The 13,140-nt window shown below is 30.4% G+C and overlaps 1 protein-coding gene and 1 non-coding gene across 2 annotated transcripts; both read left to right on the forward strand.

The window, feature by feature from the left end:
• Nucleotides 1–575: 575 nt before the first annotated feature.
• On the forward strand, nucleotides 576–2,359 carry LOC8261778 (alkane hydroxylase MAH1). Its single transcript, XM_002534209.4, has one exon. It carries the CDS (start codon nucleotides 688–690, stop codon nucleotides 2,209–2,211), a length of 1,524 nt encoding a protein of 507 aa, XP_002534255.3. The 5' UTR covers nucleotides 576–687; the 3' UTR covers nucleotides 2,212–2,359.
• Nucleotides 2,360–12,190: 9,831 nt separating this feature from the next.
• Nucleotides 12,191–12,294, forward strand: LOC125369648. The gene has a single exon (XR_007215325.1). It is a non-coding gene; the product is annotated as a small nucleolar RNA R71 (small nucleolar RNA).
• The last annotated feature ends 846 nt before the right edge of the window (nucleotides 12,295–13,140 follow it).

A 13,140-nucleotide genomic window follows, 5' to 3' on the forward strand; every position in this document is an offset into this window, starting at 1 on the left:
TATCTATTAGTTAGGTGGCATACACATGTATATTTAATAATGAGATCGACCTTTCCACGAGAAAATCTCAGGGAAGCAACGTCTTCACCACTGTGTCACACTTAATAAGCTCAACATGTTCAATGATAACGATAATTTTTACCGACTAGATGTATATATTTAAGTGTTCTTTATTTTAATATTAAAATATTTTTTTTGTTTAAGTATATATTTCTATTTATACATCAAATTAATACATAAATAACTTATATTTATTAAATATAAAAATTATATATCAATATCTAATATTAAATTTATAAATTATTTATATAAATGTATACATATGTCATTTATCTATTTATTGCCCTAATATATATACGTGATGTAAGTAAGAATTGTATAAAATAATTCACATATTCTCAATTACTTAAAATTAATAGCTTATTAATCTATCCTGTTGGTTGGTGGGCACATTTAGAATAAGTAAGAATTTTCTTAATAATAAATGATTGGTTGAAAAGTATGCCACGTGGTTATATTTATCTATTTTTATGAATCATCTATCGGTTAGGTCTTTAAATAAAGGATTCTAACGCCTTATTTGGCATGGCATACTTGAACTTCAGCCAGTGACTTGCAAATCTTACTTTGGTTTTCAATTGGTTGGATTTAATCTATAAGATTGTGCAACCAAACCCAGTAGCTGCAATGGCCTTGATAGGCATCTATGAGATTGTGTTAGCCTTCGTTTGTTTTGCAATTGGCTGCTGGTTGAGCAACCGCACTGAGATCCAAAGTAACTGGCCTGTGGTGGGTATGCTTCCTTCTCTGTTGGCCAATGTCTATCGGCTTCATGACTGGACCCTGGGCTTAGTAGAAAAAAGTGGTGGCACTTTCCACTTTAAGGGTCCATGGTTTATTAACATGGACATTGTCGGCACTGTTGATCCAGCCAATGTAAAGCACATGATGAGCGTCAACTTCACCAATTACCCTAAAGGTTCTGAATACAAAGAAATGTTTGATATATTTGGAGATGGGATTTTCAATACTGATTCTGAGTTATGGAGGACTCAGAGAAAAGCTGCTGTTGCATTGATCAATCATGAACGGTTTCGCCAGTTTCTGAACAAGGTCTTAAGAGCTAAGGTGCAAAAAGGGTTGATCCCAGTCCTTGAGCATGTCTCCAAGCAAGGTCTAACAGTGGACATCCAGGATTTGTTTCACAGGTTCTCGTTGGACATTACAACGAAATTGGTTACAGGATTCGACCGAGAATCCCTCTCTATCGAATTATCTGACGATGAGGTTGCTGTTGCCCTGGATAATGCGGAAGAAGTTATATTTTATAGGCATGTTAGGCCAAAAATGTTTTGGAAGTTGCAAAGATGGCTAGGGCTTGGGGTAGAGAAGAAAATGAAAATAGCTTGGGAAACGATGGATCGTGCAGCAGCTAAATATATAGCAAGGAGAAGGCAGCAACTCATGGAAGAAGAGGTGGCAGAAGATGAGTTTGATCTGATGGGATCGTACATCAAGTATAATGTCGGGCAACAACTATTCAGGGGATCGAAATCGGACGACGAGTTTCTGAGAGACACCATATTCAGTTTTCTAGTGGCCGGACGAGAAAATTCCCTGGCTTGGTTCTTTTGGCTCTTGTCAGAGAATCCACAAGCGGAGGCCAAGATTAGAGAAGAGCTGAACTCCTTATTACCAGAAAACAAAGTGCATGAAGGGCCACAGCTCTTTGACTTGGAAAAGCTGAACAAGTTGCTGTATTTGCATGGGGCATTATGTGAAACATTAAGGCTCTATCCACCAGTTATGTTTGAGCATAAGGAACCTCTGCAACCAGACATCCTTCCAAGTGGGCACCATGTTGATCCAAGGATGAAAATCTTAGTTTCAACATATCTGATGGGTAGAATGAAATCTATATGGGGAGAAGACTGCCTAGAGTTCAAGCCAGAAAGATGGATCTCCAAGGCAGATGGGAGATTAGTACAGCACCCTCCACATAAGTTCATGGCCTTTAATGCAGGGCCAAGGACTTGCCTGGGGAAGGATATTGCTCTGCTTGTAATGAAGATAGTTGCAGCTATTTTGCTCCAGAATTACAATGTTGAGGTGGTGAAAGAACATCCCGTGGCTCCCAATTGTGCTTCTATTATCCTTCATATTAAGCATGGATTAATGGCTAGGATTAGCAGAAGGTGGACTTCAAATTAGTTACTACATTCTCTCATTTCCTGTTGTTTGCTGTTTGCAATAGAATAATCTTGTTGCATTTCTAGCAGCTCAACCAATAAGTCTTACTGTGTCTAAGCTTTGTGCATCTTTACATATATTTTACATAAAATATTATTTCCTTGCATAACCTTGTTTCCTGCATGTATAATATTCCTTTCCATATCTTTTAAATTCATCCTTTTTAATTTAAAACTATATTAAAAATCAACAAATGATATATTTTTTTTAAATTTAAGTTATCTTTAAATTTTTTTAATTATTTCAGTTATTTTTATTTATTTTATAATTATCTTTTCAAAAACAACCCGCTAAAATAAAATAATAATTAAGACTATAAATTTGAAAAAATTTAAAATTATATAATTGATACTTTAATAAAAAATAAAAAAAATTTAAAAATATGAATATTTCTGCTATTTATTATTATTATTATTATTATAAAGGAATGGGAGAGGGAGGGACCAGGCTCTATTATAGATCATCAACCAAATAAGTTTCATCAAGTGGCCATAGCCCATAAATACTGCAACTCTGTGTATTGCGCTGATAAGGTACTTCAAGATAGAATATGAAACGTGTGTTTCAAATTGCTGTTGGATATTAAAAGTGTAGGTTTAGAATTTTTAAATATAATATATTGTATTTTTATAAATTATATATATATATATATATATTGTTTTTGAGGGGTTAAGAAACTATATGTATCTATATCTATATCCTCTACCAATATACTAAATATTATAAAATTTCTCTTACAAAAAAATTCAGGTAAATATACAGTTTTGCTTTTAAATTTCACCAATTTAATGTATGATATATTTTTTTTAATTTTTTATTATTTCCTTGATTTTAATTTATGACCCTTTTCATCGGATTTTTGTATTATCCACTATAATTCTTTATATACTAAGCGTATAACATATGTGTGAGATTTTTTTTTTTAATTTAAACTTTAAAGACCATCTCTATATACTATATTCCATCTTTTTATTCTTTTACTATATTATTGGTAATAATTTCTTATTATATTTTTATTTTTATTATATATTTTTATTACAACACTATATTCATTTTTTAATAATATGCTAATATTTTTATAATGAAACATACATATTTTGATTTTAAATTTAATAATAATAAAAATAAATTAAGTTCATTAGTAAAAACTGTAAATATTAATCATAAAAACTATAGGTTTGTAAATTAACAACAAGTTCATAAAGTATAAATTATAAGTTCATTATAAATATATTTGAAGTTTATATATAGTATTATAGGGATTTATAAAAATATACAGATTCATAAGTTAAAAACAAAATGTTTATAATTTATAAACTATAAATTCATCACATATACAATTCAAATTTATAGATTATAGTTTAGATATTCATAATTTGAAAAACAAATTCATATCTTAACTAATGAATTTATAGTTCAAAACTAATGAATCGACATCTTAAATTTGATGAATTTATAAGTAATACTTAATAATCTTATTGTTTATAACTATATTTAATAGTAAATTTTAATGAACCTACATTGTACTACCAATGAACCTAATGAATATTGTGTAACAGTAAAAATTCAATGTCGTATAAAAAATAAATATGATATTTTATATATATATAAAAAAGAGAACTATCTTTGAAGTCACTAAAAAAACCTACTAAGAAATTTTAGAATTTCTAGATAAAAATTATATTAAAAATTTTAAATCATAAAACTACAGGTTCTTAAGTTAACAACGAGTTCATAAATTATAAATTATAAATTCATTAGAAGTATACTTGAAGTTCATATATAATATCCTAGAAATATTAATATTATTAAATAAAAATATTAATATTATTAAATAAAAAAAGATTATTTATAGAAATATACAGACTCATAGGTTAAAAACAGAAGGTTCATAATCTATAAACTATAAGTTCATCACATGTACACATGATATTCATAGATTATAATTTAAAAACTAATAATTTGAAAAATATATTCATATTTTAACCGATAAATTTATAGTTCAGAGCTAAAGAATCTATATTTTATATTTGTTGAACCTATAAGCAATATTTATTTATCTTATTCTTTATAACTATATTAAACTGTAAATCTTCAATGAACTTACATTGTACTACTAATGGACTTACAATTTATATCTAATGAACCTACAATTTATGTCTAATGAACCTAATAAATATGTATGACAATAAAAATTCAATGTCATATAAAAATAAATATGATATTTTACAATAAAAAAAAAAAGAACTATCTTTGAAGTCATTAAAATAACTACTAAAAAATGTTAAACTTTATAAATAAAAATTGCATTGAAAATTTTACACAATAAATTTTTAATTCTTTATTTTCTATTAATATTTATTATACTAAAATTATTATTACTATAAGAATCAACTACTAATAAAATTACTAATTTTTAAATAATAAAATATTTAATATTTAATGAAAATACAATTAATTTTAAAATTTAATACTTAATAAAATTATTAATTTATCAAATATCAAATATAAAATTATATTGTGAAATATAATTAACTAGTTCGGGATATGACTATTTTGTTGTGCAAAAGACTAAAAATGAAAATAAAAGAAAAAGTACATTTACTATATGCGTCGGTCTTAAAACAAAAAATATTATAAATTTAGATATAAACCACACGTGTTAAACGATTCAAGTCAATATTATTGCATGTACTTAAATCCATAATAAATTTATTCTTTTTCTATATATATATATGTATTATTTAAAGATATAATTTTTAAGATATATTTTTTTCTCAAATAAAATAGTATGTTGTTTTAAATCATAACAAAATAAATTAATTTTTTGTTAAAATGTCTTACTTTATAAGAATTCACCATTTTTATTTCAATTAGCTATCTTTATTATGGAGCCCATATTTGAAATATGAATTTAGAGTTTAACAATTTCTAACTTTGTTATTTAACTGTGAAATTGCAGTTTAATAAGTCACTAATATGATAATATTAATTTTACAATCAAATAATAACGTTATAAGTCGTTAAGTCTAAACTCAAATTATCATATATAAATAATATAATAATAATAGTTAATCACTATAAAAATTATTGAATCTTTACGTGTCAATTCTTTTAACAATAGCAATTCTTTACATATCCATGATAATTAAGAAATATTTAGATGAAGTTGAAAGATGTCATATGTGTAAATAGATAATTAAGAAATATTAATACATTACTCCCCATAAATTTAGTGCGCCTAGCTACCGCAGGAAATGAGAGAGGAAGGTCATGTATACATAGTTATAGTTCTTGAATTAACGATGGAGAAGTAGGTGCCCATATTAAAATGTCGGTCTTGAATTTTTATGATCTCTGTCCCTGTGTTTGTAATTTATTGCAATTCAGTCGCCTGCATTGATTGCATAAACTTATTAAATTTTATATATAAAAGTAGATGTATATTAGGAGATAATCTAGTGGCATGACCACTTTATATAAAAGAATAAAATATAAAAATAATTAATTATTATATAAATAATGTTTGAAATAATTAATTAAATATTTATAAAATAGAAGTGAAAGTGACTAAAATAATACTGTAATTTACTAAATTAATTATTATATAACTATTTATACAACGAATAATTATATTTTAAAAAATAAATATGTGTATTTATTAGGATAAAGTTTAAAAAATTACTCTGTTGTTCGACGCTTTTTTATTTGAGGGACGGATAAATTTTCTATATCAAAGGAGTATCACGTGTTTTATTTTTTTACCATTTTTTAGATACATATTTATATTTTTATTATATTTTTACATAGTTTTGAATATATTTGATATAAACCATTACTAAATTATTATTTTATAAGCAATGTAGCATCTGACAATGAATCATAGAATCATACATATATTAAAATTTTATTTTTAAAAAATAATTCCTTAAGTTTGATTAAAATAACAAAGTATATGTTTTAATAAATGTACCTAAAAAATACTAAAATATTAAACTACATGTTACTTATTTAATATAAAAAATACCTATATCCTTCAAGTATAAAAGAGCTAAACCATATATGGTAGTTTTTTGAACTTTACTCTATTTATTATATACCATGGTTTTTTCTTAAAAATAAAATTTAAAGAAAAGGCCCTAAATTTTGTTAACTTGGTCTATCAAAACCCTTAACAACCAAGAAAAATAAATATTAGCAACAATATATATCGCAACCATTAGTCTAAAAAATAGGTAGTAATTTGCTTGTCAAGAAAGAGGATAAAACACAATTCAATATGTTTTGAGAAGAAATTAAAAATCAAATAAATAATATGTACAGTAAACCTCAAAATTTTTACAAGCATTTACACTGTCTATTTCAAATTTTACAACTCAAACTGCCTATAACATAATCATCAAGAATCAATAGGATTATAAAAACAACCTAAAACATATATCCACAAAGGCTTTGTTCCACTTCAGATAGTCTTATTTTCTTTCTCAATTTTCAAAATATAAAAGACAATTTTCTATAGGTAAAAATAAGTATTGATAACTTGGTCAAAGATGTGAGCTATCAACACAGTCTTATGGGCTAACTTGATCTCTAGAGTACCTACAATAATGGTTAGAAAGTGTCAGATGAGGTTGTTCGACCACTCACTTTGATGATAAAGTTACTAATTTGTATAAGGGTAGCTTAAAGTATATTGAGTCTGGTATATTATATCGTGGTTCCTTATATAGAGATGAAGATCTCCCTGTCCTATAAGGAGTAGGACTTGTGGATGTAGGACATCCTAATTATACTAGAACTAGTCTTCTTATTTGTATAACAAAGTCCTAGGTCGGGTCAGACTCTTCAAGTAGAGTCCAAACATGACATTGTCTCTAAGACTCCTAGTTATAGTTGGATGTGAACTCAGTCAATCTCATGCTTTATTTGATTGTCATTCTATCCCTAGTCTCTAAAATGTTCCTTCTCTAATCTTGGAAGACATTTTTGGTATCTGTAATTTCCTATAAATTTTGTCTTTTCCTCTATCAAACACTTTTTGCCATTTCTGTCATTATGTTCTTGTTTTTTCTTCTCCTATTGTTTCTCTCTCCATCTGAGTATCATCAAGTTTTTCTCCTTTTTTTTTTTCTTGTAAAATTCAATAGTAAGTATCCCTTACTTTTATTCTTCTAATTTTTCTTTATTTTACCATGTATTCATCCATGTCTTTTTCTCAAAGCCCCCCAGTTGAGCTTGTAAATGAGGAGGAACTTGCTTCTCATCCTGAAGCAGTAGATAATGAGGCTGATAACCAAAATGACCATTACCTCTATCCATAAAAAATGAACCAGAGTCACCTTTCCCTTGTTCAAACTAGGTACAAAAGCCCTACGATTTATACCTTGAAAGAATGCCTAAAAGACTTCCTAGGTGTACCCTTGATGCTAGACATATTGTCCTTTTTAAAGATCATCTTAAAGCGGGTTTTTGGCTCTCCTTAGATCCATTAATAAAATTGGTCAGCTTCATTCCAATTCTATACATATATTAGTGGCATTTAGACAACAGTGTAAGAACTTTAAGGTCGTACTTTCTCTTTATTTCTTTTCTCATTTTTACCTTATTGCTCGGACCTTCGAGTATTCTTTTATTTACCTTAGAGCTCAGTTTAGATGTAAGATCTTTGATTGATTCATTTTCTCCGTTCATAACTAGCGCAAATAGTTTTTTCTTGTCACCCAGTCTTTTGAATTCTCTAACCTCCTGAGGAGATGGCATGTCCCCCCTATTAAAAAATAGACCAAACTCACCTCAAAAGAGGATAATTTGAATAGGCGAACTCTAATGAGTGTGATGAAAAAATGGTTTCCTCTTCCTATATCTCCTTTAATTTTTCAATTTTTGGATGAGTTGCAAACTCCCAAACAAGGAGCTGCGCTTAGTGCTAGCTCGTCAGTATACCTACTCAGGTTTCCTCGTCTGGTAGCCCAATCATTCATTTGAATGTTTTTAATATGTATATGTTTTTTTGCAGTTATTGACTTGATGTTGAAGAGAGCGAAACTCATCGAAAGCAATAAGGTAGCTGCCTCATCCTCTGCTCCTCTAAAGTCCGCTGCCGAGGATGGCACTTCAAACGATAATCCTAGTTAACTGATAATCACGTCATCACATGCTGATCAAGAGGTCAGTACGCCCACTTCGCCTCCATTTTCATCTATAGGGAAACATCCTTATCTTATTGACAAGGATGATTTTATCGATGTTAAGTTCGCTTGTCCTTTCACTAAGTGCCCCGATCCTTGGCCATACCTTGAAAAGAAGTATAAGATGGCAGATATCGTACAAACACCTCCTTTAGCTAAGGAACTTGTCGGTCTGATCAACTTCCCAATCGACATAAGAGAGCTAGAGAATATTCACCCAGGCGACCTTCATGCACAATAGATGTCCCTTATTCTTCAAGTATACGGAAACGTCTTATCTTATTGATGAGGATGATTGTATCGAGGTTAAGTTCGCTCATTCTTCCACCAAGTGCCCCGATCCTTGGCTATACCTTAAAAAGAAGTATAGGATGGCAGATACCGTACAAACACCTCCTTTAGCTAAGGAGCTTATCGATCTGATCAACTTACCAGTCGACATAAGAGAGCTAGAGAACATTCACCCAGGCGACCTTCATGCACAACAGATGTCCTTCATCCTTTAGGTATATTAATCTTCTACCTTTTCTTCTTTTTTCATTATCATTATCATTTTTTTTCATTGATCGCTTCTTTTTTTGGTAGGCTGTAACTCTATGCAATGCCCACAAAAATTATAAAAGGAGGCTAAGTGAGCAAACTTTGCATGATCGAACGCATGCTGAAACTGCTGAGTTTGTGCTCTAGAAGCAAGTTGAAGACTTCTTTGCCAAATAGAAAAAACTAGAGGGCAATCTTTAGGCAGCTCAACTTCAGGCCCAGAATGTAGCTACCTAGCTCAACCAAGCCTTATCAAAGAAGAGGACATCTGACTAGAGAGTTGTTGATTTAGAGCTAGAGTATGCTTCTTTCTCCTCGAAGCTTGCTGATAAGTCCTCTACTATCAAGACCGTGGAGGCCGAGAAAGAAGGTTTTTATTTTGAGCTATCTTTTCTTCTTAATAGTTATAAGGAGGCGATGAAGGACTCTGTTAAGAATAAGTTTTCTGACGTTAATATGAGCTTTCTTGAAGAGTTGGATATCGAGAAGATTAACAATAAAGCTCAGAAGAAAGCTGCTCAATAGGCTAAGGGTGGGGAGCAAGCGGCGGTGGTCGGTGATGAGGTTGCTAATATAAGTCCTTCTTCAAGAGATGATCTAAATATATAGAATGACCTCATTGAAGCTCAAGACATAGTTAACAATGAGTCTTGAGCTTAAAATTTATAAATCTTCTTTCATATGATCTGATCTTCCTTGTCTAATTTTCTGTTTTAGTTATTTGTTCAAGTATTGAAGCTCGTACGCTCCTTACCATCTTTTATATAACATTTTGCTAAGTATAATTACTCGGTAAAACTTAAAGTATACCTTTCTTTTCATTCAATTGTAGTAACTCGGTAAGCTGATAAAACTGGGCTTGGTGTGCATAAATTATTATTTTTAAGATTATGCATTGACAGTGTGCTAAGTGCTCTTAGATGAGCTCTGTGTGCCTATATCGATGTCTTTAAGACAATGCACTGATAAAGTGCTAAGTGCTCTAAGATGTACTCGGTGCGCTTAGATTGGCGTCTTTAATTCAATGCATTAATAGTGTGCTAAGTGCTCTATGATGAGCTCGGTGCACCTAGGTTGACGTCTTTAAGATAATTCACTAACAATGTGCTAAATGCTTTAAGATGAGCTCACTGCCCCTACATTTGCATCTTTAAGATAATGCATTGATAATAATGTGATCTATAGAAGATACCTTATTAACGAAAAAGTAAACAATGAAATAAGAAAGTAAAAAATTTACACTTTAATATGCCTCTGACTAGGTATTTCTCGGGTGTCTATTGATAGTACTTCTTTAAGTACTTGGATATTTCATGACCAAGGAAGCTCTCTGCCTGCCATGTCGGCTATTCTATATGCAACTCCTTTTGAGTACTTTGACGACCTTGTAACGGCCTTTTCAATTAGGCTGTAGCTTACCAACACTAGCTCCTCCTTTGCAAATGTTAGCTTTTCTCATTACTAGTTTGCCTTTTAAGAATGACCTAGGTCAAACTTTCTGAATATAGTACTTGGGCATTTTTTATTTTTAAACTTCATTCCTTATATTGGCTTCTGCTCTTGACTCTTCAAGCAAATCTAGAAATAATCTCATGTAATCATCATTTTTCTTTTCATGGCATTCCCATTTCAACTGGTTTTATTACTTTTATGCTATAAGCCAACTTAAAAGGTATCTCACTAGTTTCTATCCTTGGTATTGTTTTGTATTGACCAAAAAATACTATGAAGCTCATCAACCTATCTGTCTTTTCTTTATCTAGCCTCCTTTTCAGCTTTTAAAGAATTGTTCGGTTTGTGACCTCTGTTAGTCCATTGGACTGAGGATGAACTACAAAGGTAAACCTAAGGTTGATTTTCATATAAGTACAAAACCCTTTAAACTCTTTGTTATCAAATTGCTTTATATTATTAGTCACAACAGTATGAGGAATGTCGTATCTATACATGATTTCTCTCTAGAAAAAGTTAGTTGTTCTCTTTTCTATAATTTTCTATAATGGTCGCTACAGCTTCTGCCTCAACCAATTTTATGAAGTAGTTAATGGCTACAAGTAGGAGCTTCAGATCTGCTGCAGGCGAGAAATGCCAGAGGATGTCCATGCTCCTATCTACAAAAAGCCATAGACTAATGATTGGACACTACAGTGCATCAAGTTGATATTCTGATGCTCTTGACATTTTATGAAAGTCTGTATGAGCTTATTTGCATTCTTATATATGGCCGGCCAAAAGTATCCTTGGAGGATGGCTTCTCTTGTGATGGTGCTAGTAGCACGTGAGGATTCATTGTTGGTGTTGGGTTTCTCTCGCTTTTCTTAAGTGCAACTTTCTATTTCTACATTTAGTATTGGTTGTCGATTTTCAACCATCACTTGATTGTCATCTTTCTTAAGTGGCAAATGATCACCTATTCCAGCATCAATCATTGTCCCATTCATCAAAATAACCACCTTTCATTGCTCTATTGAATTAACCTCCGCATTACTTGGAAAAGCTCCGGGTTGTCTAACACCTATCATGCTTGCCAATGTCCTACTTTCATCTCTAGATGCTTAATGAAGTTTGTTATTTATCAAATTGAGTTCTGGTTTCCATCATGACATCTTGAGTGGTCTTAGCAAGATTAGCAACTATGTCTTTTAAAGATTGCTAATTCTCTTTAGGTCTTTGTTAAGGTACAAAGCCTTATTGTCTATCTCAAAAGCCTAGTGAAAAAGTTGGCTTTGCATTGTTACTTTGATCATTCCAAGAAAAATTTGGGTGGTCTTTCCATGCCAGATTGTAAATGTTAGAGTATAGGTTACATTGTGAATTGATTGGCCTTTGAAAGTTGTCCATATACTTTACTTGCTCTTGAATTGTAGCTCATCCTAATTGACACTTTATATAGGAATAACTTCCTTCATAAAGTTCACTACTTACAACTTTGGTAGAAGCAATATAACTTTCATCTTATCCGTCCTTTTCGTCAATGTATCAAGTTTAGTATTCAACATATCAATCTCATTTATATCATGAACCCTACAACCTTTCTTCATTTTTCTCTCTCATTGTTTTGTTGATGGTTATTAGATGCCATCATCTCAATCAATTGTAAGGCATCATTAATGGTCTTGGTTAGCAAATCACCTCTTGCAACTACATCTAATGTAATCCTTACTATTTGTAATACTCCATTGTAAAAAGTTCGGACCAACATCCAATCAATAAAACCACGATGAGGACACCTTTGCAGCTTCTTGAGCCTTTCCCAAGCTTCATAAAATGATTCATCATCTTTTTGGTAAAAGCTATCAGTTTAGTGTCTAATCTTTATTGTTTTACCAGGAGGAAAATATCTTATATGGAAAGCTTGAGATAACTCATCCTATATGGTGAATGTATTAGTAACACTAAATGTTAATCAAGACTTATCAATGCTTGTGAGAGTGAAAGGGAATACTCTAACTCTTATGGTATCATTTCTTGCGCCACTGATTTTTATAATCTTATACTTTTCTAAGAAATATTGATGTGTATGATTGGATCTTCAACAAGTCTCCTATCAAATTGCTTTTGTTGAAGTATTTGAATTATTGTCGGTTTGATCTCAAAGTTGTTTTTATTTATGAGAGGACGTATAATATTACCTTAGAGCCAAATGTATAGGTGGGTTGGCTTGCTATCCTTGAATTTGCAAAATTTCTAAGGGATCATAATTGGCATTATTCCCCATATTCTTTCCATTATTATCAGCCATCTTTCTTGCTCTTTTCTTATTTTCTTTACAGTCCTCTCAAGTTCAGGATCGAATTCCAATAATGATTTTGCTTTATCACTTTGAGTGCACTAGAAAAAAAGTACCTACACAAAGAAAATTAAAAATAATTCAATAAATAAAAGGACAGAATCAAGGAATATAAATTATAATTTTAATTGATGAAAATACTAAGATAAAACCTTGGCAACGAGGCTAATAATTTATTATGATAAATCATGTGAGTGTACAATCATCATAGAAGCAATATATGGATAAGTTCTTATCGTCCCATTAGGATCTGTTGTACTTAATACAAAAGTTTATTATAGCTTTATACTAATTAAATTAAAATAATTAAAATGAGTTTAAAGATAATTTAAAAATAAAAGCTAAATAATTGTATTAGCCCCAAGAAGCTAG

This window comes from Ricinus communis, chromosome 3 (assembly GCF_019578655.1).
Source record: "Ricinus communis isolate WT05 ecotype wild-type chromosome 3, ASM1957865v1, whole genome shotgun sequence".
In the NCBI taxonomy this organism is placed as follows: domain Eukaryota; kingdom Viridiplantae; phylum Streptophyta; class Magnoliopsida; order Malpighiales; family Euphorbiaceae; genus Ricinus; species Ricinus communis.

Coding starts and splice junctions, on each gene's coding strand:
- LOC8261778 (XM_002534209.4), top strand. CDS start 688: ATGGCCTTGATAGGCATCTATGAGATTGTGTTAGCCTTCGTTTGTTTT.